Source organism: Lepisosteus oculatus, chromosome 6 (assembly GCF_040954835.1).
Source record: "Lepisosteus oculatus isolate fLepOcu1 chromosome 6, fLepOcu1.hap2, whole genome shotgun sequence".
Lineage (NCBI taxonomy): Eukaryota > Metazoa > Chordata > Actinopteri > Semionotiformes > Lepisosteidae > Lepisosteus > Lepisosteus oculatus.
In genome coordinates this window covers 22,970,656-22,998,401 of record NC_090701.1, presented here as the reverse complement: position 1 = coordinate 22,998,401, position 27,746 = coordinate 22,970,656, and the positions used below count along the sequence as shown (strand labels likewise).

Genomic DNA, 27,746 nt, shown 5'->3' with positions numbered 1-27,746 from the left:
ATAATGTCTACTTCCCAAAAATCTCTGTACCATGTTTTAACAAACTTAAAAAAAAACATTTCTCCATTTACAGTACACGCACAACATATCTAAGTAGCATACTATTCTTTTGGTCCCTGGCCACTAAATTATTGCCAAGTACACAAGTGCGCACATTACATTTCAACGCGCCCCTTCGCCCTGTAGCTAATGAGGCTCTCTGGACGTGTCAGGCACTTGTTGCTCAGCAGTGATCCCGCGAGAGGGGGTGCCGTTTGATCCATGGATGGATGACTGTGCTGCTCTCAGCTCCAGCTGTCAGCCGTGCTCCTGCTCCTTTTCTGACTTACCCACTCTGTCCCTGGTACCATGGCGTCCAGTGAGGAGGACGGTGCGGTTGAGGAGAAGGAAAACAACAAGAAAAAGGGCAAACGCGTCCTCGCCACCGCATGGCTGACGTTTTACAACATTGCCATGACAGCCGGGTATGTAATTATAATTCTCATTATTCTTCGCCACTCCCTTTTATATGCAGCGTTACCTCTTGCGGCATGGCAGCGTTGCCGTTTATAGGAGCAAGTTTCTGCGTATCTGATCTGCTTTTAAGTTCATGCGCTGGGGAGTGGAGCAACAGTTCACGCATTTACGTGTATAGCGTGTAACAGAAGTATAATAGTATTCAAAACATATGTTTATTATCTGAAAACACATAAATGGCTAGTCTGTGCTTCAGAGGGAGAGCCCCGAAGCACGTTCAGCTTTTCCTAATACGGTCGATTACACGGTGTTGGCGTCATCTCTCCTGTCTTGACAGTTGCGGTGATAAGTATAGATTCAGCTCTGATACTGGAGCTCCGGTCTGGGAGAGCGAAACGCTCAGTAGGCACATTTTAATGGCTTTAGGAGTTTCGGCGCTCTTAAATAAACCCGAGAAGACCATATTATTATTATTATTATTATTATTATTATTATTATTATTATTATTATTATTATTATTAACTAACATGATTGTACATTATTAACTTTTCTTATATTCGAAATATCACTTAATACATATTTTTACAACGGATTATAAAGATTTAATCAGCAAGTAAAATCAATAATGGGTACTTGCCCGAAAAGCTCAGTAATTATGATCATATCTATGTACATGTATCCTGCTTTATGAATTATGATTTTAGTTTATCGATTGAACAAGGATTTCAAAAATAGTCTGTTAATTAATTGTCGTTATTTAATCATTACCATTTGTCAGTACAATACTGTAGTCTTTTAAGCCTTCAAAATCTTTGAAATCCGTATTAATGGAAATGTTTCGCATGTAAACCATTATAGTATATATGTATTTAAAAAAATAGATGCTTGATTTTTTTAATAAGTGCAAACGGGGTTAAAATGTATTTCATTTGCGTTTTATACTTCGGTTTTATGTCATGTTAGTGTTTACTGTATTATCTATACTTTAAACGTTATGGTATTGGCGAAATTAGTGAGAAGGCAAAATTCAATTATCTTTAAAGATCTTAAAACATAACTTGTCAGCCTTTTTAATTTATTAAGCTATAAATTTGTAAAGCTCTGTTAGCTTATACATTTATGCAGAAGATCAGTTTGAAACTAGTTTTTATTTTTCATACATTTTGTTTTCATATGAATTAAGATACTGTGGTGTCTACTATACATTTGTTTTGGTAGTGTGATTTATTCACATAACCAAAATGTAGTTTTATAATGATACATAAAAATGAACAACATACTGTATCTCTGTCATTTTAATTGAGGAGGAGAAAAAGTCTAATTCATTCCAGGAATTGTGCGACAGTACTGTACTGAATTTATGATACTGTAGGATCACATTGTTAATTCCTAAAATCAAAGGAAATGTTTTGCCAAAATACTGGGAACTGGAGGATAAAATATAAACTGGCAGATAATGGCCTTCAATCAATTATTCAGAAGCAAGGCTATCATCAAAAACTTACAGGTGTGCTGATGTACAATGTGTTAAAGCCCTAACACAAATAAATGTGATATAAATACCTTATTTAAAATACTGAATGTTATGTAAAGTAATTAAAGTTGACATCTGACTCTAATTTGTGTTTCTGAGATAATTGTAGCTGTACACATACAGTACATACGTATTACCAAATCAATTGGGAATTACAGCATATTTGCTGCACAGTTCAATGTCATGAGGAGCACTTTTATGACATGCAGTAAATAACTTTATAGAAGTAGCATAATGGGAAGCAACACATTTTCCTTAACATGATCTTGCTAACAAAGTCTTTAAGAAATGCTTTCTTTTTTCTGTTAAGTTGCAAGGGGTGGCAGAAGTGCATTGTTATTGACATTTCAAGACAAGCACATCCAATAATTTCAAAGTGTTGGTACCTGCATCCAGTTTTAGAAGGAGTTAAGTCAGGTAATTCAGATCTCAAAAGACTGAACACTGAAAGCTAATGTAGTAATCAAGTGAAATTAAAGAAAGTGTTTTCTTTTTTTCTAGGGCAGCTATCATGGCACTTACAGCAACCATAAACTATATGATTTCACTGGAAATGAACAAAGAACAAAGAAATAGTTTTTTTTCTAAAAGAATAAACAATGTTAGCCACTTATTCAGGTGTAGGATATACAGTACATTAGTGTTTTAGATGTTGACTTTGTTAATAATTATAAAGTCCTTCACAAACTTGTATGTCAGTATGGCTGCTGTACAGTATCTACAGAATATGGGAAAGAACCAGAAGAACTGTCACTTTAGGAGTCTAAAAAAGCCATTGGTTCTGTTTTGGAAACAAATGTAAGAACACTTAGATGCAGATGTGAAGGAGGTGTTTCTATAGTGTATAATGTATTCTGTTTTATGTAGAATGTAGGGAATACAATAATGTTTGTGAACTGTGAAAAAAATCCTCTGAAATAATGGCACATTATTCCATCAGTCTAATTATTTGTAATTCCCTAAAGTGTAGAGATTAGTGAAATTAGAATGTTAAGTGAGGGGGATATTAAGGATCATTTTTAGAATGTATCTGTTTAAGAATGATTAAATTGTTAAATTTAATTTTTGAGTTATAAATAGTCTTTTTCTGCTGATACTTTTGTAAATTAAACTGTTTTTTGAGAATTCAAGAGCACTTCTGTTCTCATCACTTTTCCAGCAAGCTTTATGTGAAACCATCATAAGTGGTCAATTATTGAAATCTATAAACTGACAAGTGAAAAACATTGTATTGTATGTTCAGTGTTTGATCTAACAGCATCTTTAACCTGGTCAATGAGGAGTATATGTCTGGCTATGGGCTGAGCCACCATGATTCCCTCAGATAGCTGGTGGCAGTATTAGGAGTACAGTAGGTTAGAATGCAAGCATAAAAATATGCAGGCTATTACAAGAAATTTCCAAATACCACTGTGAAGCATAAATGTTAAATTCCAAATAGCATCTTTGTGCAGCTGTTTCTGTCTTTGGAAAATAAAGTATATTGGAATACTGTAAATCTCAGATTTCTGAGTTTTACTTGCATTGGCAATAAAAGCCCATTGCTGGTGTTATTAGTTTTTTTAATGGGAACACGGGAACAAAAAGGATGGTTTTCTTACCCAATTCAAATTGTCATATAATTTTCCAGGAGACTCTGATCGAATAAAAAATATCAGCAGTATATTATGTTCAGAACTTCATTTTAGGTTATCTGCATTCCAGAGTGTGTTGTGATTGCATCTCTGTGACTCTGGGTAAGTTTTTCTTTCAAAGCCTGATGTCCTTCTACTGTATGTACAGTATTGCACCTTCTAATGAATATTTTGCAATCAGCTTTTTATGTGTCATGTTTAATGTCTAGACCTTTGCTTAGGGAAAACTGAGTGGTAAAAGTTCAAGCTAATTATTTGCTTTAATCTTCTTCTAAATTACTGTAACTGAAAAATAATTACCCTACAGTATCTGGCAATAATTGCTTTGTAACTTATCAGCTCTCAGTCTAGGAGTTCTACCAAGGTTTAAGAAACACATCTTTCTGCAAGTTTTTTTTAATCTCTAGTTTTTTTTACTTTTTTAGCTTGAAAATTGATTATTTTTAGTTTCAAGACAAAGTCATGGAGGTTAACTAGTGTGGACCCCAGTACCTATTGGTGATGATTCTATGCCATTTCCTTTCAGAAAATATGTAGTGTATTATTGACAGGAGGTGCCAGTTGTCTCAGCTTGACTGTGATGCTGACTACTGTAATAGCTGGGACTCAGTGCATGACAAAAAAGTGCGTTTTCGTTACACAATTTAGGTGAAGTCTAGTTTCGATTTGAATACACCCCACAAAATGTAAAAATATGTTTTATCTGTATTTTTCTCTTGATGCATTTGATTCACGTCTGTTATGGCCATATCACCACTAAAGTAACTCACAACAAACCTGTTCATTATATAGGCCACTAAGCCTGTTATTATCATCTAAATGCATACATCTTCTTTCATAAATTGTGCCATTGAGGTTAAAAACAATTGAACAGGTGTTAAATATAGAGTAATACATGGGGTGGTGGTAGTTGTGTGTTTACAGTATTCCATCAAGTGGTCCTGAGCCATCACAACCACAAGAACAATGCTCAAATTAATATTAACGTTAATATTAAAATACTTAAATTAAATATTTTCAGACAATTAAGCTTATGTTTTACAATAATTTTGTATTTGGTACAGTGTGTAATGAATGTATGATATCAAACCTTTGTTTTAAAGTTACATAGAACATTGGTGCATTACTGTTCTGGGATCACACTTGCCATTAACTTTCTAAATATAAGAGATCATTGGTATTCTTTGATTCAAAGTCTCAACCAGATAAGGAAAATTTGTAATATTTTCTGTATTGTGGGACAACGTGTGTTATAAGGACAAAGAAGTACACCCTTGAAACCTTTCTATAGTAACTGTATTATTTTTTCCATTATGGTAGTAAAACTTCCAGCATTACCATTTGTAATTTCTTACTGTACAGGTTAATACTCAATCACTCCTTTGGCACATCCCCTATTTACATTACAAATTATAATGTAAGACTGAACGGGCTTGAATTGAAATGCCTTTGCAGACACCAATAAAAAGCTTTTAAGATTTTGTTGTAATTAATCAATATGAGTCCTGTGACACAATCAACATCCCCATTTACTCCCCTGCAAAATAATTTGTAAACTGACTTTGATGGTGACAATTTTAAATTAATTTAAAAAAGAACCCCAAAAGTATGTTTTTCCTGGGTTGAATGATAGCAGTACAGATCCATGCAAACACCAAAAAAAAACAACAAAATAGTCCCTATTTAATAAATCATACATTGAGAAAATGCAATAAAGATCATAGCTGCATAAGTAATTCCTTGTTTACAGTTTCCAAAATGCATTGGTATTAGATGGGGAGTTGACTGGGCATTCTGGGATGGGCATCACTGAGTGGGCATTTGCAGACAAATTTTACATCTGGTAACTAAGGAGATTCATACTGATACTACGAAGCACACTAGGGATAACAGAGTTTTTTTTTATAATTTCTTTTTTAAGTGTTAAAGTGTTCATTTTCAGAGTGAGTGCTCAACACAGGCATTGGAGAGTGCTCAATGTGTTAGGTACCTGTACAGTTGGCAGTTCTTCTGTCACATAGGAACATGAGGAAGTCTTCTGGTCAGTGAGAGAAACAAGGTAATCTCTCCCTTTTATAGGGAGGAATTTGTAACGATAAACCCAGTATAGTAAAGTAAATGTCTTGTAGCTTTGAACGTTGATGTGGCTTAGTGAAATTATCACTATCAAAAAAATAAGACATTCCCTAAATGTCTGTCTGTGTGTAGCAATGTTTTGAATTGGTCAAGCAGGGCATACTGTAGATCAGCTCATTTCTAATGATACCTCTTCAGCTATGAGAAGCTTATAGAAAATAAAACTAAGTGTTTTTACAGGTGACTGTTGCTTTACATTGATTCTTTATTCTAATAAAACATCAGCCATGTTACTAACATGGTGCCTAATATTGTCTGATCTGAAAGCCTAAGCAAAGCTGGGCCATATAATTTCTGGGATAAGCGACCTCTAGGAAACATCAGGTTGCTGCTTGAAAGTGTTTTTTGTTGAGCTTGTATTTGGTATTCTTTCCCCTTGACCTGAATTTCTGAGCAAATGTGCCAAGATGGTGACTTGGTACTATAGAAAGTGCCGTACTCCTTTGTGCTGGATTAATTGCACTTTGAATACTATCTGACCTCCCTAAAGTTCTCCATTAGTTCAAAGAATTTCTCACTTTTATACAAAATCTCTGTAGTTGGGCAGCTGTTACCTACAAGACTGCTACTCAAGTCCCAGGTGTGTTCTACACTTCAGTGGTGGATGAGATAGAATCAATCTGCATGTAAGGTGCTTTGGGATCCTTGGGATGAAAAGAGAAATACAAAATAAAAGTAATTATTAATGTTATTATCATTGTTGGAATAATTGACATTGTTGGAATAGTTGGTAGAACTAACAGATAATTTTGGAATGTAGACTAAATCCATAACAGTGAGCAAAAGCTTTAACTGCAGAATAATATTGATGACTGTACATTGTGTGTATTTTTTAGTTGGATACCAGTTTTTGTGAAATTTATGTAGTGATACTTTGTATTTATTAACTATTGTTTAATGTGCTTTGGGCAGTTATATCTTATCAGGAAGTCTGTGTGTGATTTATTGTGACTGTTTTTGCTTAAACTCATCAGAAATGATTTTAGAGAAATACCAATTATTTCCCCCATACAAAAGCTGCTGCAAACAGTAAAAGGTTTGAGTTTTTTATAATTTTGTGTTGAGTATAATTTAAATCCAGAATTGTGCATTTAATGCTACACTATACAGTAGAAACATGGAATTACTATATAAAGCTTAAATTAAAATTCTGCGGTATGTAAGTAAATGATTTTCATAACTGTTAACAAGCTGATTTGAGAAAGACAAACAACCAAGGTCATGTACTGTACATATTCACTCTACTGTTTTGTTATAAAAGTGTTTTGTAATGGATAGAAGTTGGGGTAGTTTGGGCACAAAATGTCTGCTTTTGGCTGTTGTTTTCTGGTAAGATTCAAATATTTAATTTGAGAGTAAACATTACTAAAGAAATGGGAACATCCATTGTGAAACATTTTAGTGAACCAGAAAACAAAAGCGGACATTACAGAAAAGTGCTTTTAAAACTGATATCTTTGCATAAAGGGTTACGAGACTTTCAAACAAGCTATCTAAAGTATGTTTTTGAAGCTAATGCCTTGGATTCTTTCAAGAAACAGCTGGATGAGATCCTCAGATGACTTAGCTAAATGCAATGACCTCCCTCTCATTTCTAATCAGCTTTATGTCCTGAAGCATAACAACATCGAATAAAAGTTCTATGAAAGGTGCTGTGATTGTCACATAGTGCTAACTCTAGATCGTACTGGGTCAGGCCAGGCTGGAACCTGTTTTAGGGATACTGTTGTGGAGATTTATAATTATAACCATTTACTGTACATCAGGGATTTTTAATCCTGGTCACGGAGAGCTACGGTTTATTTAAGTTTAATTCCATCTGAGCTCTGAGAATGACTTAATTGGGGATGCCAGTTGCTTAATTAGGAGGAGCCAATGTGCTTCCTAGCATGCTGCTCAATAACCTTTATAGCTGCCTATAAAACCTGCAAGACTGTGGCTCCACAGGACCAGGGTTGCTGAGCCCTGCTTTAGTTCATTACCACTGTCTTTATTATTTATTATTTTCTGTTGATTTTGTAGGCTATAAGCTGGGTAGGTTCCAGAAACATAAGGATCTGGATGACACCTCAAAACGGAGATATTTTTTTTCAGGGTAGAGTTTCAGACTCTGTAGTAAAATAACAGTAAAATATGATATCTCTTCAGCTTTCAGTTGCTACCCCAGTCTTTTGAATTAGTAGAATTTAATGTTTTACTGTAGACAGAGACATTACAGGTCATGAAAAACATAAATATAGGTGATGGACAGTATAATGTGAAGTGTCCATAACAAAAAATAACTGATAACAAAGAAATAATTTATTGCACTTATTCAACATTGAAAATAATGAACACCTATAACTTTTGACTTTTATGTAGGATATGTGTTTGGGATTTTTAGTTTTCTTCTTATTCCTATGGGTACACATCTTTATTTTGGAATTTTGAGCCACTGTATTTACTGCATTATGCAGACAATTACAGAAGGTGCAGAAATTTACTTTTTTTTTCTTTCATATTTAGGTGGCTGGTGTTGGCTGTGGCTATGATCCGCTTTTATATACAGAAAGGAACACACAAGGGTCTCTACAAGAGTATATCAAAAACGCTCAAGTTTTTCCAGACATTTGCATTACTTGAGGTAAAAACAGTGTTCCTATTTGAATGTTATTATCCCTAAGCTCATCTTCAGAGAGAATTTAGTCAGTGACTTGTTTCTTTATTCTTTAATAAATGGTTTTAGTTAGGAATTGAGAGAACACTGAAAACTATGTTTGTTTTGACCAATTGCTATAAAAATTACCCTTCCTCTATGGTAATATTACATTATACATATTCTTAAACTAAATTTGCAATACTCAGTTGAGTTTTTTCATCTTAATTCCTCAGGAAAACTTCCTTAGACTACACAAGCCTATGTCAATACAGTATGGCACCTTTGACCTGGAGGTTGCAGTTTCAAACTAGACCTGTGCATTTCGCACAATATGTGGTGACAATCAATTCACTAACCTCTGCTGAATTTGAGATATCCGGTGCAGTGACCTTTGGTGTTTGCCAGAAGGATGCAAGGCATTACCACTAAGAGCTGTTTCTGTCCTCCACCTGCTAGTACAAATCTGCTCTTGAGCTCCTGAATTGCTCAAAGAGCAGCGTTTGGAACAAAGATGTGGATGACTTGATGATGCGCATATCAAAGAGGATGTATTAAAAAAAGGAGAAATTATCAACTTTAAAACTGCTTTGAGAAAAAAAGACTATCTGATAAAATTGTTATTTACCATGAAGCTAATATAGGAAAGACAAATCAGGAATCCTTCTGTGAGGTTTAGTTCCACATAAACATTTGTAAAGCATGCGTACTGTGTCTTTTTCTTATGTGAAAGATGTTGGGAATAATGTAATAATATTGTCCCATATTAAACCTTAGGTTTCTTCAAGAGGAAAGCATGTTGTTACTAATCACATTAGGGTACATTTACATTTACAAAAGGTTTTTTTTATTGTGTTGCTTCAACAATGTACTTCTTAAGGCTTCCTCTAATGTAAGGTACAGTATTAAGGCTAGCTAGACAGACTGACTATTCTCATATTTCAGGTTATGTAAGCTCACTACAGTCACATGAGCTTGTTGAATGTGTTCACAATATTTAATATAAACAAGATATGTCCAATGGCATATTCTGACATCAGACATTTACTCGAAGCTAGTATAAGATTTGGTATAATCATGTTATGACATATTGGTTTGACTTTTGTTTTCTATTTTCAGGTTTTCCATTGTGCAGTTGGTATGTATATAATGGGTTTTTTTTGTTGAATTTACAAAAAATATATAATGTTAATAATATATTCTAATATATAATAATATATCATTGTTTTTTTTCAAGGAATGGTACGCACGTCTGTGATTGTGACTGGGGTCCAAGTGTCTTCTAGAATCTATATGGTTTGGTTCATTACTCACAGCATTAAACAGGTAACTTGAACACTTATACTTTGTATTACTCATACAAGTGTGGTTATACAACAGTATATAATACCCTGAAAAGTAAGGGTATCTGTACTTTTAATGATGATTACTTTCATTTTTAATCAAATTTAATAGTGGAAAAATGAAGGACTGTATGTTGTTCATACTTTTGATTCACACAACATTTGGATATTATTGTACGTCCTGTTAGAATTAATTTAATACCTTTATGAACGTATGTGTTCAATGCAATTTGTAACATACTGCTTAACACATCAAACAGTACCTCAAATATCTTTTTAGTAAATTTTTAAAAGTAGGAAATTGTTGGGTTTTTTTTCAAAGCTGTGTGGGTTGTGACTAGGGTTCTGGACTTGCAGTTAAAAAGGTGTGGGTTCAGACCCAGAAGAGGATCTGCTTTTGTAGAGCTTTCCTACTTTGTTCAGATTAATCCAATAAAATGTCTAGCTGAGAAAATATTAGGCATTAGACCAGTACAGTTATTGTTAAAATAATCTTTTAGCACTTACTGTATATATTTTTCAAATAATGTTACTTTTGTTCCTTTACCCTATATTCCATTCATTATTAATTAAAATCTTCAGCAACATTCACTAGAGTCTGTGTTTCTCCCAAACTGACGTGACCAGTGATCATTAATAATACAACTGAATTTCAGTATGTTGCCATCTAGTGGGGACAACTGCACATGTTTAATGTACAAAACAAATTCACAGATGTATCAGTGAAAATTAGAAAATAAGATAATATTTAGAGAGACAAAAGGGTCATTCAGCTCATCTGACTCATTTAAATAATAATTAAATTATAGTTGATTGATCCAAGGATCTCAACCAGTTAATTTCTTTGAAAGAAGCAATGTTGTCAGCTTCCAACAACATGAGTGGGTTTCAGACCCCACAAAACCTAGTGAAAATTGTGCCTCCTGTTCTCTGTTTCCTGTTTCCCTGTAGTTTCCTTTTTTCTCCTCTGATTCATGTCTCACTGTTGATACCAAAGAAGTCGACATGGTTGACTGTCAGTACCTTTAATGATTTTAAATACTTTTATAAGGTCTTCAGGGCTAGAAAGATTCAGTTCTTTTAGCATGTCATTTTAGGACTTTCCTCTGAGGACAGGAATGTACATTATCTGTTTGCTCTTCTGGACAGATTCCAGGGCAGCTATATCTTTTTGTATCGTGGGGATCAAAACTAAACAGTATTCTAATCTTGGTTGTACTAGTTGTGCATTGTATGATTTTAACATAAAATCCTTCCACTTAAGTTGGAGAAACATTTTTAACAAGGCAAACAAAACAGTATACAAATAAACTGAATTGTCAAATATACACTATTTGAGGTGCAGACACAGTGAAGATCTCTCGAAAAGCTGAATGAAGCTACAGTACACAGGTTACTGGTTCATATACTGTAAAGTAATGACAATAAAAAACATGGAGTAAACCCATGCACTAGGTAAAACTGCAAATTCCAACAGTTTTTGGGATTCCAGAATCAGCAAACAAACAGATTTAACCACGCACTCAGTCTCTGTATTGATACATCCGCTCACAGTTCTCTATCTATGCAGCTGGGGTCCTCTTTACAGTGGGCCAGTGGAGGGGATCTGCAATCTCTCCAAAGTCCCAAAGACACCTCCAACTGTAAAAGGCCTGGCCAATGAAGCTCCTCAATGAATCTCTTTGGGAAGGGCCATGGCTCTACATCTCTGAATCTGTCAGTTGTCATCCCCTCTGGCTCCACTTCGTTCCACAGGAACTTGGTTTCCCACTGGAGGAGGTGGTACATCTTGGGGTGCCTGCTGCCTTAATACACAAGAAATGCACAAGCGCTTTTCTCTCAATTCTCAAGTGTAGCAGTCCCCACTTCTCAAATTGACAGAACTGAAGCACTTTGTTGGTTCCAGGGGAAGTACACGTCTTTACTTGTGACCCCATTGAGATTTCTGTAGTTCTCAAAAAAGAGACATATCATTTTCCTTTTTCACTAGAGCCAGCCTGAACAACCAGGGGTTTTCTTAGGACATTTCTTAGGACTGTATAACATTAGCCCTTATCAGGCTTTCAAGCTTTCAGGTCTGTTTTGTAGCTGAGCTCTTTAAGCTCTATACACTCCATTTTACTGGCACTATTTACTCTAATGCTTTAAGGCCTGCCTTTTTCAGTGACTGCATTAAAACACTAAGTCACATGACTTACAATCATGGCAGGTCTCTTCACACTCCCTCAACTCTCTGCTGTCAGTGCTGAGTGTGGTCACTGTGCTGACATGGCAGGCACTCTCTTCTTCATCTTCTTGGGGATATGGCTTGATCTGCAGCTTTCGTATAGGCCCCCACTTTTCTGGACAAGAAGGGCTGTTGCTGCTGTAGGCACAATCTGCAGGCCCTGACAGATTTGGCCACTGTTGTCCCTTTCACCTCTGTTGGAGCACATAGATCTTCAGTGCCCCCTGCTGATTCAGAAATCTAGACCAAGAATGCAGTATTTCCATGAAAGGAACTCGTACTGTACATCACCATACATTCTTTTAATGTATTTGATGTGTTGATAGACAAGAGATGTGTTTCTGAAACAGTGTGAAAATAAGTCTAAGGCAGACAGGTTGAGAAAACAGGGAAACCTAATTGACACAAGGCAGCTATACAGTGACTTGGTGCACTCTAGGAGCACAGCTCCTCTACCCCATGAGCACATTTAAGGGCACCCAAATTCTTTTAGTCTGCTGTGGTGGATGGTGGAAAAGTGATATGGGAATTGGCAACTCAACCCCACCAAGCAGGATCCTGCTGTCTTTATTACCTCAAATAAGCCCCCCACTCACATCCTTCATATAAACCAACTAGATACAGGGCATCTCGGTCTGAAATGTTACTCCAGCATACTTGAACACCATAATATCCAGTATTTAGATGTGAACTAGTTGCCTCCAATTGCATAGCATAGGTTATGTGAGCTAAAGGGTCTTGTGCAGCTTTGGCTAATAAGGCACCTATGGAAATACGTAATTAATATAGTTAGAACTAAAAAATGTTTTTATTACACATTCAGAACCTGATATCATCTGAAAAGTATCTGTAGCTAGTAAAACCTGTATTGTGCCGAAGATCTGTCCAGCAAGAGTCATATTTTCAACGCTAAATCAACAAGATTTTGAATTACATCATGCTTCAGATTTTGCTGTCCTCCTTAAGTTACACAAGGAAACAGTTTCAGACCTTTGAAAGTATCAGGAAATGTACTGTATTCCAGAAGGCTAGTGAAAAAAAAATGTTTCCTAATGCCCAGAAGAAAATGTGGCACTCTTTGAAATGTGTGAGGAATGTTTTTTGTCATTGAATAAGGAGTTGTCAGGCATTAACTATATTTAATTTTCATTCCTGTTGACAGTTATTTAAACATTTCTTTTTAAAGAATTAGAAAAAGAAGTACTCATTTCCACTGCTGAAAGCTTTCAATGCTACTTTTATAGACACAAGTCACCCTGATATTAAAATGAACTTGAGCTATGTTCAAGCTTGTTTTACTCCTGGTGACATACTTTTTTATGTCATTCATCCATTCCATGTCATTCATTGTGTCTGTAAGGTGGCCGAATTGTCATACATGTCACTGGTTTATTGGTTTGTGTGTTTGTTCTTGACTTTTTTTGGAAGATCCAGAATGAGGAGAGTGTTGTCCTTTTCCTGGTCGTCTGGACGGTGACAGAGATTACAAGATATTCCTTCTATACATTCAATCTGCTGAACCACTTGCCATATTTCATCAAATGGGCCAGGTGGAGAAGTGTGCTGTGGGGTTGGTTGGCATGCATGGTGTTTGCATGAGCTTCGCAAACATGCCATTGGATTAATTTTCCTTGCAACATATACTGTTAGTGTCAGGATTGTGCATTGGTAGCAACAGTTTGTGTTCCCTCTTGAAGGAAAACATTAATACCATACTAATTCTAAAATGGGAATTATTTAATTTGAAACAAATTGTTATAACAGATAATTAATATATGTTGTAGGCCCTTTATAGTTTTTGGATTCTTATTAAATAAGTTCATGTTTAATTCTGTCAAACAAGGTCATATCGTCTTATTTTAAGCTTCAATATATTTAGCATAACCTTTCTAAAAAAGCTGTGTTTAAGAGCATTTTTACTTACAGTGTTCCTCCACACATGCCCAAATGTCACTTGGGTAAGTTATAGAATGATAAAAATGTTATTCTGTTGACTTACCAAAACTGGATTTGTCAGCCCTGGGCTTGCAGTACATGAAAAGTGCAGTGAATAATAATAATAATAATAATAATTGCTTACACTTATACTGTATAGTACATCTCTGGACACTCCACTCAAAGCGCTTTACAGGTAATGGGGACTCCCCTCCGCCACCACCAAATGTGCAGCCCCACCTGGATGATGCAACAGCAGCCATAGTGCGCCAGAGCACTCACAACACATCAGCTATCAGGGGGGAGGAGAGCAGAGTGGGGATTATTAGGGGGCCATGATTGGTAAGGGCCAATGGGAAATTTGTCCAGGACACTGGGGTTACACCCCTACTCTTTTCAAGAAACACCCTGGGATTTTTAATGACCACAGAGTGTCAGGACCTCGGTTTTACATCTCATCCAAAGGACAGCGCCTGTTTACACTATTGTGTCCCCATCACTATACTGGGGCATTAGGACCCACATGGACTGCAGGTAGAGAACCCCCTGCTGGCCCCACTAACACCTCTTCCAGCAGCAACCTTAGTTTTTCCCAGGAGGTCTCCCATCCAGGTACTGACCAGGCTTTGTGAGAAGGGCACTTTGGTGCTGTCAAAGAATGCATGAGGCTAAATGCCTGTAGCATGCTCACCTGGGTTGTTGATGGGACAAGAAAGTTTTTTCTTTTAGTAAAATTTCATCTTAAATTTTACTAAAATTTCAAATATATATATATGAAATATATTTAAATAAGCTGCCTCAAAACGTTCTTTTGTATTCGTATCTCTTGTATTCTTATCCACCTGTGATTTCTTTTCTATAGTTAAATTTTATCCTCTTATTTGTAAATTTGCTGCAACCTTTTTTATTTTTTCAAAATTGATTTTTTCTCCATTTCTCTCTGTACAATATTGAAATGCTGACTAATTTTCAACCACTGAAAAAAAGACAAATAGAATGAAACCAGAGGGTAACCCTCTGGAATATAGTAAGGAGAATTTAAGGCCTGGTCATACAAAGTCTGTACCACAAAATCTCATCAAGATATCAGTATGTTGGCAGGTTTGTTTAGCGGAGGTAAAGCAGGGTCTGGGCTGATATAGAGAAAAAGTGTTATTATTGCTCTAAAGTGTAGTTTATGTTAGCATCACAGAAATTTTATTCCATAGCGGTTTTCCGTCAGTTTTTTGTCTTTTATATGAATTTTGTAGTGTATTTTTGTATCACTGCTAGGCACACTAAACATTCTGAGAAAGACAAAAGGTTATCAAAGGAGAAAAAACATCTGTGAGGAGAAAGCCATTAGGTTTGGAGATTTAATTTTGTGAAATATCTCCATAGCCTCCAGTTTGCATCTGTAATAATGGCATTTCTGTTAGACATTACCAAAAACATTACTTTTACATAGAAGAACTACAAGTACAAGAAGTACAAGTACAGATCTTGTGTAAAACCAATTACCAAATTCAAAATGATATGAACAGGGACAAGATATTAATTAAAGTAACTGAAATACTGTTTTGGAAATACTCAATGGCTAAGCAATGTTCTTCTATAACTTGTTACACACTTGATGTGCTGTTTGGGGAATTAAAAAATATTTAAAAAGTGAAGAGGCTACATTGTATACATTGATGGTACATTTTAGGTTCGGTTGATTTTATCAACTGCATGACTGAAATATTACACTGTATTATAATTACTTTTAATTACTTTAAATAATTAATTTAAGTTTATTTTAATAATGTAGAAGTGAACAACATAGAAGTAAACCTTGATGGGATAAAACATTGCCAGATGTGCACTGAGTTTAACTTGAGCTGTGTTTTTCTAGGATTTGATCAAACATAAATAGCATGAAAGCTTTGTCACTGTCAGTCTAGTGTTTCAGTTTTGGTTTTGTCCTTCTTAAACATGAAACATGGTGTCTTTTTCATGTTATGTGTCAATGTATGAGACAAGGGCTGCAAAACGTCTGTCTGACATGTAGGGGTGGCCCCTTTAAGCTGAGGAGAGGGAGAAGGCCTTGGGAGGGTTTCAGATTCAGCTGCTCCCATTTTAAAGGCCATCTGTTTTGGTCATGGAATGCACTTCGAACATTTCTTTCACATCCACTGAGACAGTCTCCTTAACTTCTGCCACTGTAAATACTAGATTCTCAAGGCTTGGATCACTAAATATAGTGCATCTGATGGCTTAACTAAGTCAGGTGCTAAGATCCAGTGAATCTGATTCATTGTACTATACCACACTCAAAAGGAGGCAGTACTATGCTGCCCTAGGATCCCTCTCATCTGATGTACTTTAGTACAAATATGGAACTCTAATTTCAAGGAGCCTAGTTTTCAGAGTGCAGGATATATTTTTATCTGCCAATTTAACATGAAGACAGAAAAGGTCAAATTTTCATCCCATAACTGACAAAACTATTATGTTTGATAACTAGTTTTAGGCCACATTTTAAGTGGAAAAGGTCACTTTTATGTAGTAAAGTACTTAAATTAAAATTTCCAGAATTGTAACATTTACAGTATTTCCGAGCAAAATATGCATTACATTTTTGAAAAGGGGAAAAACATAAGTGTTAACATAATATGAAGGAAAGAACTGTGTGTCCTAAAAGGCATTTTAAAACTTGATTGTGTTGTTTTCTTACGAGATGTTTTCTCAGTGTGGTTTTATGCATGTCGCCAAGGCCTCAGAAGTGTTCAGTGTATACTGGCTGTGCTGTTGTAGGAGTTGTAAGAATGTGGAGAGTATTCATTTTTTCTGCCCCTGACCTTTTCTACTATGTTTGTCTTTTCCAGATACAACTTCTTTATTGTCCTGTACCCAGTTGGAGTGGTTGGTGAACTCATGACCATTTATGCTGCTCTGCCTTACGTTCAAAAGTCTGGCATGTTTTCCATGAGGCTTCCCAACAAATACAATGTCTCTTTTGATTACTACATCTTCCTTATCATTGTCATGATCTCCTATATACCATGTAAGTAAGAGATGCATACTGTATATTATTGTGGACACATTTTGAACACAATAAACACATTATTTAACTTAAATATTTAACTTAAATCAGCCGATTATTATTATTATTATTATTATTATTATTATTATTATTATTATTATTATTATTATTATTATTATTATAATAACACTCTTTGATCCCTCCTTAGACTCATTCACACTTTGAAAGCTCCATAGGGCCTACAGATGAGTGAGCACTAGTTGGAGGTGTCTTACTGTTCTCGCTAATATCACTGCCCAAATTAAATGTGCCCATAAGGTGTTTGGAGGGTTCTTCTTGGACCAAAGGCCAAGGAAAACCTAGACAATTAAAGTTCAGTTGACCACAGTTGTCCTACTGTTAGTTGTCCAATGCTTTCTGAGAGAATCCCAGACACAACTGACTAGTGTCATAATCCAGGTTCACACCATAGATGTGTGTGTCACTCCTGAAGATGTCTCTACAGCTGAAATGTTGTGTTTCTGCTGTACAGTATATGTTTTAGTGTGGTATTAACCTTTATTTGCTCCTTTGTGTATTGTTATTGAATATGAATTTAATGTTCATTTATACGTACCATATATTTTGATTTGTACATGTGGATTTCTCCATGTACTAAGGCTTTACTTCATTTAAAATATCCATATGTGTATGTGACAATGTGAGTTTGAAAAATAATATTTTTCCTGGGTTCTAAAAGTTTCTACCCAATAGGCAAAGAGTTTATGGTAGGCCTAAAGTGAAGGATGGGTATAGACCCAGGCACTTGGTAGTGGGACTACAATATTTGTAACAAAACAGATGACAGATATGTCTGCGGTATCTTTCATTTTCCTTGTCCTGTCTAACATGCTAATTGAGTTACTTCTGATATTCTAGTCAACCATGATGGTCTGTTTCTCACTCTCAAAATATATTCATAATCATTTTATTTAAACAGTTACTAGTTTCTGTGTAGTATAGTAGAGAGGATGTAGCAGTAAATTGTGCTGCTCCAGGGTTCTAATTTCAGTTTTGTCCTCAGATAGCGGCTTCTGTGGTGTTTGTATGCTCTCCCCTTGTTCTTGTAGATATTCATCTCCAACGATGAATACCTGATTGGGGTTGACTGTTCTATATTGTTCCTTTTTCTGTGGCTCTACAATGGAGGGTGACACCCCAGCAAGTGTGACAGCAGACTGTGCTGTCAGTCCCACCTTGAAAGCTATGATACTGCAGCTCAGACTCATGGCCAAGGAGCCATAACCCTTTTAGGTTAAGTGGCTTACTGATAAGAGAACTTTAATACAGTAGGTGTATCACTTTAACAGGAATTTTGAAAAAGCACCTTTCCCGCATAAATCACAATTAAATGAACAGTAAAATATAACAAATCACATAGATTTGAATGGAAAATCTCAGAATAGTGAATTCCAATTCAAAGTATTTTTGTATGAACAGTTACAGTATGTTTATGTTTACAAAATGTTAGAATAAATACACTCTTAGGTATACATTAGGTTAAATCTACTGTTCTCTCCAGACTTTTAATATTTATATTGGTTAATTATTTTTAAGTAAAACTATTATGTATTTTATTAAGGCAGGAACCTCTACTTGCCAAGCAATTTCATAAACCTACATCCTGTAGATGGGCTCAGCCTTTTTATGAGCAAATAAAGTTAGTTCACTCTGTAAGTAAAGTCAAAATAAAGTAAAAGAAATCATAAGATCTGTCAACACAGACCTGATGTTTTTCACACATTGGTATTCTCGGTTATTATTGAAATGAGAAAATGCTGTATAAACACTCTGATGCTCAGATTAAAAGTTGGGGGGGGGAGATAACAGTTGTTCATTGTGTAAATTGTTTACATTCAAGCGTCTTAAGTTTTCTTTTAGAATATGGCATGAAATTAACTGGGAAATCATCCACACATGCACATTTTATTGTTCAAAATTAGATACATTTTATGAGCTGAAATAACATTGCTGTGGTGCGTTGGGGCAGTAACTTCCATATCGCCTGCCTATTATTGAATGCTCAACCTCGCGTCTCTTTTGTTTGTTTTTGTCCTTGAAAGTGTTTCCACAACTGTACTTCCACATGCTCCGCCAAAGGAGGAAGGTGCTTCATGGGGAGGTGATCGTGGAAAAGGATGAGTAGAACGGCTGAAGAGCCAGCCTGGCTTCTCTCGAGATTACAAGATGGTCCAGCTCGGCCACCATGTCCCAGGAAAAGAAGCTTGACTAACAATCATGGAACCAGAATAAATGGCTGTGCATGAAATTATGTGGACTCCTTTATCTCTTTTCACCAATGTGCAATACGTCTCTAACCCTTAAACCCACAAATTGGTGCAAAGGAAGGAGAGACGCCTTATTACTCTGATCAGATATGTGTCGTTTTTCTACTGGAAATATTTTTAGCGGTTTCTCTCCAGTGTCTTGATATATTTTGAGCTACCTGTATATGTAAAAAAAAAAATGGTAAAGCTCAGTTTTTTCTCATGTGTTCATCACATAAACAAAATGCATAAACAAAAACAGAAAACAGAATGCATACCAAGTAAAAATGCTGAAACGAGTTTGCTGTCAAAGAGTTTTTGCTTCTAAAATAAAGACTTCAAAGGGCAAACAAGCAAAAGAAGAAAGGTATGATTGATTTTTTAAAAGACAATTGGATACTGTAAAAATACTTAAATGCTTGTAATAGCTGTTTACAATAGTTAATTACAGTTTATATTACTGTTATTAGTCTTTCAATATGCAGCAGGAACAATATGATGTGTCAAAGTATTTGATGAAAATACATTAAATCTTACCATGTTTTTTAGCTTGTTTATGAATGAGATATGCTGATTTACTACATTTCTGATAACTTTTCAACATGTTTGATGAAACCTATGCTCATTGTGCAGATAAATAAGGCTGTAGTTGAACTGGAACAGCTGAGTTCCTGGAATGTCCAATCTTTAGGACGTTCTGTTACAGTTCATTCCAAAACAAAAATGCAGGGTTACAAGTTCTAGGCTCTGCAATTGTGGGTTACATGCGCTTCTAAAGATGTTGCCAGGTTTGGATGAAGCCACATTTTACTTTTTCCTTAGAAAATATGCCATTTATTCTTTTTTCATAACCTGCTTTCTTGTCAGCTAAAACCAATTCAGTAAACCACCACTTTTAAGGAAAGATTGAACATATTCTTGTATCTTTTAATTGTGTACAGTGGCATCACCTATTTAAAAGCCCAGTAACTGTAAAGCTAATTTTGTTATGGATGTAATGTAATAATACATAAAGGATTATGAAACAACCCGTAAAACCTAAGGAATATGCAAAACAAATGTAAGCACAGAATACTAAAAAGATTTTTAGTCAATTTAGTTAAATTTTAATTCCTAGTTAAAATGACACACTTTAAATATTTTTCTTGTTCTTGTTTCTGGATCGAAATTTAAACTGGATGTATAACTTACTGAAAGAGGTAAAGGCAAGTTTTTTTGTAAATAGCAGTAGAATTTCTTATTTGCAGTAATATGGTGCATCACTACAGAGCTGTCTTAAAAAAGACTGCAGCATCCTGAGCCATTACAGAAGTTCACTTACCGTTTCAAAGGTGCTGTTTGTACTACAATGAGATCATTTCCATGTTATGTGCAGCTAAACAAAAAAAGGAAGACCATATACTATATAGATACAGTACAATTTTAGATGACGGTAATCATAATTTTGACCTTTAGGAACATTTTTGTGCTCTGGGCAGTGGTACATCCAATTTCTGTGCTTTTAATTCAATTGAGTTAATGAGCACAGATATGACGCTTTGTAAAAACTGTGAAAGAAGTTCTAAAGCAAGTAGAACTTTAGTTCTGAATCATTTGATGTTTCTGTGTACCTTGGATGTTGTAACTGCTTCAGGCAGTCCTGATTGGGAAAATTTGAAGGGATTCTGTGAGGAATGGAAAGAAGTATTGCAAGCGATGTTAAAAAAGTGTACGTGGGCGTGCAGCAGAAAAACCTGATATGATATTAAAGGAAATCATCAGAACTTGTGGATAAATGTGGAGTTTGTGCCTTTGGAATTGCACTTCACTGAAAGGAATGAACACTGTGTTAGTTTACTAAAATGTATGAAGCAGTGCTGTACTTATTCAAGGTACTACAGTATGCACAAAAGTAACCACTAAGAGCAGTTTAACAGTTAACATGCAACTTAGCATAGCAGTACACCTTAGGAACAACATAATAAATTGTTTTACAGTATGTCTTAACAATAATACAGTACATGTACTAGTATTTTAGGTCAGTACTTTTGTGCATGTAATGTATGTGTATTAAACTGAACATAAAAACATTGTAGTTGTGCTGTTTATTTTTGAGGTACTCTATAGTTTATATCTACAGTATTGTCAAATAAAACTAGGATCTGTTCCTTTAGGTTCTGCAAAACAGATACTGAATAGTACTTATTTGCTTCATATTAGACTAATTAATGGCCCCTATAGTTTCATAGAGTTATTGTTATCACAGAGGTATTGTGCATATTTTAGCACTCAGCATTATACAGTACCTGCTTTGCTTATAAACTTACCCATGTTTATGGAGAGCATGTAATTCCAAACACATCAGTCTATCATTTGCCATGTGGAATAATTAGGGTTATAATGGTTTCTTTAGAATTTCAAAAGCCTATCCACCCTTTCTAAGTGAAAGGGTCCCTTCATTGACTACTTGTCATGCAGCTACTGGATACACAGTTTTAATTCAGGACTATAATTTTGTTAAAACAGAAAGGGGTGAAAACCTGTTCTTCAGTCTTTATGTTGATATGATGATATCTTGTTTGCTGCACTTCATTGACATTGTGTGACACTGCATTAGGGCAGCATGGGGGTACACAGGTGGTGAGTGGCACTGCTGCCTCACAGTGCTCTGGCCCTGGGTTGCATGAACTTCCCATGTCTACCAGGGTTTCCTCTGAGTGTTCTGGTTTTCTCCCAATGTCCAAAGGCACGCTGGTTTACTGGCTTCTGAAAAAACAGTCCTTGATGCAAGTGTGTACATGTTTGTGTGTGTGTATTGGCCTGTGATGGACTGTTTTCCCATCCAGGGTGTATCCTGCCTTGTGACAGCAACCTTGAATTGGAAGAAGCAGTTGTAAAATGCATTACAATTACAATAGCGTAATTATATTACACTACACTGCACCCTGAAAGTCAATGCCAAGAAAGTTAATGTAACATTGTAAATGTATAGGAGACCTGAGAAAGCTATATTTTTTCCTGGAACTCAAAATAACATTCAAAATTAATAGCAAGATAAATCTAGGTGTTTAGCTTCAAATTGAAGTCTCACTTCAGGATACATTAGATGAGCTACTGTAATGGACAAAGAGATTGCATACACTCCTAGAGGCCATGAAAACTAACTTTAGGCATCAACTCAACCACATTAAAGAAATGAAGGAACATATGTATAGAAATTTGCTTAGAAATGGTTAAAACGTTTTGGTAACCTCTATGTTTAACCAAAATCATGAGATACTGGAGACATACAGTATGTGTGAAAATATAATATGAATACGATGAAAATATATAAATACATTACCAAAGCCCAGCTAATACCAAATCGTAAGTCCCTGTCATTATCATAAAATACAAAGCCAGCAATTAATATTTCATTTGTAATTGGCAGGAAGATTTTAACTTAATCTAGGCTTACTTTTCACTTTATTTTTTGTTAACCATTTTCATGCAGCACTGACTGCTTAGATTTTGTATCAGTTATGCTTTCTTACTCGTAACTTTGTAACCAGTGAAACATTCTGAGGCATTTCTGCATGCTAAACTACTGTAGCAAACGCGTTAGCAAAGAAAACAGAGTCCAGACTCAATAACACATATACTGTACGTTTATTTTTGTTACTGATGGGCAGTTGGGAATGACTTATGAAAATTTAGAGAGAGGTTATTCACCACAACAAAATACGCTATACAGGAAATCACAATTTCCCTGAGAGTAGAGATAGAAATGTCTGGCTGGTCTTTCTGGATCAAGAGGTCAAATGTGTTTTTATGTACAGTGTGTAAAAAGTGTCTCATAAAATTATGTTTCACAATTAAACATAAAACATCTATTAAGTAGAAAAATATTATAACAAAATGTAAACTTACAGTTTTTTGCTTTCAATCCACTGAATGCCTTTTCATGATACTGTTAATATTATGTATGCAATATAGCTATGTATAGCCAGCCAATTCTCAAGGTTTAAAAAGGCATTCCTCAAGGATATCTTTACACCTTGTGGTTGATTAAAAATTTACAAGAACGCCTGTATCACTTGCAAAACAAATTATTTGATTATGGTACTGAAAAACATTCAAGAATCCAAGTACTAAATGACATGTAATAAGAAAAATATATGTTCTGAAATTAGTACGTAATGGACTACGGGCTTGTATATGTGAAATGGCATTTAAAAATAAAAGAAAAAATATACATTTTATATGATTGAAATAATTGGACTTATAGCTAAATAACAAATATAATTCTCTTAATTTGTAACTGTCTTTGTGCTGAAATGCTAAACTTCTTTTCTTTTGTAAAGAGCTGCTGTATAAATTCAATTTATTCTTGCAGCAAATTTAATTAAATGGTATTAAATCCTGAAACCACAGACAGGGATGAAATTGTGAATTGGTTCAGTTCCCTTTCGTCTTCAGTTTCTTCAGAAACTCCATCACTAAGCTGTGTGTTTGAGGTCTTCACAACAAGTTTATGAAGCACTTCAAAATTACACCGGCCAAACATCACACATTTTCTTTTTCTTCATGGGGCTTGTGTTATAATCCTAGCCTTTTTGCTAAAAAACAAAACAAAAGGTTAGTTTTGTAACCAAAAAGCGTCTCCAAACCAAAAAGCATTTCCAATGAAATAATAAAGATATTTCACATATTTAATGTTAATGCAACCATTAAAATGAAAACACAATTCCATTATGGACAGCACGGTGAGACAGTGGGAAAAACTAAGATTGCTGCTGGAAGAGGTGTCAGTGGGGCCAGCAGGGGGCACTCACCCTGCAGTCTATGTGGGTCCTAATGCCCCAGTATAGTGACGGGGACACTATACTGTAAAAAGGCGCCATCCTTCAGATGAGACGTAAAACCGAGGTTTTGACTCTCCCTGGCCAAATTTCCCATTGGCCTTTACCAATCATGGCCTCCTAATAATCCCCATCTATGAATTGGCTTCATTACTCTGTTCTGCTCCCAACTCATAGCTGATGTGTGGTGAGCGTTCTGGCGCACTATGGCGGCCGTCACATCATCATCCAGGGAGTTCCCATTACTTGTAAAGCACTTTGAGTGGAGTGTCTAGAAAAGCGCTATATAAGTGTAAGCAATTATTATTATACCATCTGTTTGAATGCGTTCATGTACATTTCTGCTATAGAGTGCCCCCTACTGTTTCATTAATTTTGATTGCAGCAGCAACCAGGTTTTCCTTAGACGTTCCTTAGACATCAGGCTACAAGACAGTAATGCGCTTCCATTTGAATTTAAATATACCTAATTACTTTGTTAAATACCTCATATGTTTGTAGTACTAAATCACTTGGGGTTAGTCATATTATTTAAAAATTTGTAAAAAGGTACAGTATAGTATCTACAGTATATTTCAATTAAACATTTTAAATATAATCAAACATTATTTGAACACTGTATTCATTATTTCTGACACATTAAATTGACTTATTTCATAACATTAAAAGATGAGTAACGATCTAAGTTAATAAAATTAATTGAAAGTATGTACACACTCAAAAGGGGAAGAGAATTGCAGCTTCTCTGTAACAGTGTCCATACCATACAACTACTGTATATACTATTTATTACTAGATATACTGTATCTACAATATACATTTTTAACATTTTAAGACTTTTGTTTTTGTATTTTCTGTGTATGTAAACTTTAAATAATTCAGAATAATGAAGATAAGTAAATGTGAAGGTGAAATTTAATATTTCAGATCTATATTGTGTATGTAACTGTACAAAAAATTTTAAATTGGTACAAAAAGAAAAAAAAGTCCATAAGAAAGGAGGTCATTTGTGTCATCTTGCTTATTTGCAATTTAATTTATGGGCTCCCAGGTGCCACAAACACTTGCTCAGAGCACATAAGAGACATCAAGAGGGACCTGAACGGGGAAGCAAAATCAGAAAAGGAGATGAGTAAGTCTGTTGAGTGTCAGTAACAAGCTACAGATCCACAGATCAATAAGGTGCAAGCAGCCAAATGAGAACAATGAGTCATATGGCCTCCTCTCATGTAACCTTCTTATGTCCTTAAGACAGATTCCAGTGGCAGCTAAACTGCACAAAAGCATCAGAAGGTACACTCTGTTCTTTGAAAAAAAAAAACTGAGCCTGGCAACAACCTTTCTCTTCAGTGTGAACTGAACTGGGTGAAAAACTACAAAACTACACAACAAATCAAGATGTATAACACTACAGTTAATGGCTACTGTAGTGCTGTTTTTTAGAAAAACAAATTGTTAGATATTTTAGTTTTTAATTTGCTAGTACAGTGTGGACCATGTTTTAAAACAAATAAAGGGTTTATCATTATGGTTGCTAGGGTATATGTACTTCACTTTGAACTAAAATAAAAGGCTAAGAGTTTTGTGTGCAGGTTTGTGTCTTTACAGACAGTCTTTTGGTGGTATTCACTAAATGTGCTTGTTGAAGTACATTGTAAGCAAGATTTGGCCTTTTCCTTTCTGGGTTGCTGTAGGATGATCCTATTATACAAACAATATAGAACAAACAAATCAGTCTTGATGAAAATATGATTTCTTCAGTCCTGTATATCAATCAATCTTTGTAACTTTCATTTTGTTGCTTAAACCAAGATGGCTTCCAGGCACAGAGGATCGCAAAGCAACATAAAAAACACCACATTTTTCACTGGGGTAAGTACTGTATACTACATCATAATAATGACTGAAGCATAAACTGACTCTCTAATGCAGCCTTACCTTCCTCCATGTCTTTCTCACAGACAACACTGTTGATTTCATCACAGAAGAAATCATTCCAGTAGCCGTCATGAATCAGGCCAGCACAATCTTCCCCTTTCTCATGACCATGGCTCCAGTTGTCTGGTTGTCCTGTTTTCCAGTTTCTGAAACCACAGAAGGGGTGATAATTAAGGCACATGTCAAATTATTGTTACAATGATCATAAAAGCTAATGTTTTTAGAGCCTACAAACAATGAGTAGGAGCCAAGATGTTTACTGAGCTGTACAGTAGGTGGTCTGAGATAAGATCAAAAGGATCCTGCTGGTTTACTAGTTAATTTACTCCCTGCCAAATCATTAAAGTCCTCATCGGTCAAGAGACAGGATAAAAGACTGTCAGAGAAAGAGAGAACAGAAGAAGAATGGAAGAAGAAAAGAAGAAGAGAATCAAGGAAACAGGGTGAGGAGTGTGCCAGGTGAGAGGACCTTGTTCTGATCAATCTTAAAGACCAGATTCTAGCTACAGTAAGTAATCCATCGATCCATCCATCATCCATAAATCCATCACACAGGATCCCAACCATCCCAGCCACAAACTGTTCTCCCCTCTACCTTCTGGCAAGCGGTACTGCACCGTTAAAGCAAGGACCACTATCTCAAGAACAGCTTCTATCCCACTGCAGTGAGCATCCTATATAACAGCTAACTGAGACTCAGACTCAAGTGCACTCTTTTTACATAGTCTATCCTTTTTTTTCTCTGTCTCACTACTACATATTTATTGTTCCCCAAAATATTTATTTCTCCTGTTGTCCACATTGTGTAGTGTTGTCAGTTGTACTGTGTGTGTCCCGAGAGATCAGCGTGATTAAGAATTCCAATGTACAGTATGTGTACATATGGCAATAAACTACTCTACTACTCTACTTGTTAAATTGAGCACGCGGTCCTTTATTTTAGGATTTTCTTATATTTGGCAATTCTGGCTAACTCCAAGTTGGTGATACCTTTTTAGAATGGAGGATAGATTCCCATTCATGTTTGGAGCATCCTGCTCTGTTTTTCTATTTTATTAACCCCCTTGTTCCTAGACTGTTGACGACACTCTTAATCATTTAGCAAGAAGTTAATAACAACAAATATAAAGGGATAACTTGCTTAATATTTTGATGTTTGGCATTATCTCTCCTGGATGAGGCAATTACAGCCTCAAGGATGACAAAACCCCCGTCTCACGTGAGGAATGAACCAGATCGGTGGGTTGGGGGGAGTTTACCAACACTTCCTCATTTTCCCCTGTATTTTCTATGGTCATGGAGTTTGTATGCAAGCCTAGACGATAAAAACGCACAACTGCCAATTTTAAAAAGGGTATGCATTGTAGTTGTCTACATACCATTACCCAAGCAATTATAAATATCAGGATGGTTTTTATTTGGCAAAGCATTTATAAAGTACACAAACAGCAGAACCACTGTGCATTCCTGTAATACTCACGTGAAAGATGGCTGGGTACCATCCCACCACTTCCATGTGTTTTCTTCCTCTTTGTCAGTCAGGCCTATCCAGAAGTAGCCCTTGCCTACAATTTGCTTTTTTAACCAATGCTTCAGAATAAAATAAAGAAAAACAAACCTGAATTAAAATGATAGATTTGATATAACTGCAATTCCCTGTCTACACGAATACTTCATACCAATTATTGTAGTAACTGGAGGTTTTGATTGGCAAACTATTTTCTGAGGAGTAGCCACAGGTTGATGCACTGTCACTTTACTCACTGAGAATACCGTTA

The 27,746-nt window shown here is 35.6% G+C and overlaps 2 protein-coding genes across 2 annotated transcripts in view; one reads left to right on the top strand and one right to left on the bottom strand.

Moving 5' to 3' along the window:
* Nucleotides 1–27,746, bottom strand: part of colec12 (collectin sub-family member 12) — a 131,912-nt gene that overhangs the window by 29,067 nt on the left and 75,099 nt on the right. Inside the window, exons 8-10 of the mRNA XM_015354420.2 lie at nt 27,449–27,558; nt 25,969–26,114; nt 11,937–12,116 (exon numbers count right to left, since the gene is read on the bottom strand). Of these exons, the coding sequence (XP_015209906.2) occupies nt 11,937–12,116; nt 25,969–26,114; nt 27,449–27,558 (436 nt within the window). The remainder of the gene's footprint in view (nt 1–11,936; nt 12,117–25,968; nt 26,115–27,448; nt 27,559–27,746) is intronic.
* hacd1 (3-hydroxyacyl-CoA dehydratase 1) lies at nt 114–20,973 on the top strand. Its single transcript, XM_006634305.3, has 7 exons — nt 114–464; nt 8,266–8,383; nt 9,515–9,533; nt 9,633–9,721; nt 13,394–13,515; nt 16,747–16,925; nt 19,007–20,973. The coding sequence occupies exons 1-7, from the start codon at nt 349–351 to the stop codon at nt 19,087–19,089; spliced, it is 726 nt and encodes a 241-aa protein (XP_006634368.1). The 5' UTR covers nt 114–348; the 3' UTR covers nt 19,090–20,973.

Bases quoted from the DNA above. Each gene is read 5' to 3' on its own strand.
- hacd1 (XM_006634305.3), top strand. From the start codon at position 349: ATGGCGTCCAGTGAGGAGGACGGTGCGGTTGAGGAGAAGGAAAACAAC. The intron at 465-8,265 runs GTATGTAATTAT...TTTCATATTTAG, and splicing joins AACATTGCCATGACAGCCGG to GTGGCTGGTGTTGGCTGTGG. The intron at 13,516-16,746 runs GTGGAGAAGTGT...TGTCTTTTCCAG, and splicing joins TATTTCATCAAATGGGCCAG to ATACAACTTCTTTATTGTCC.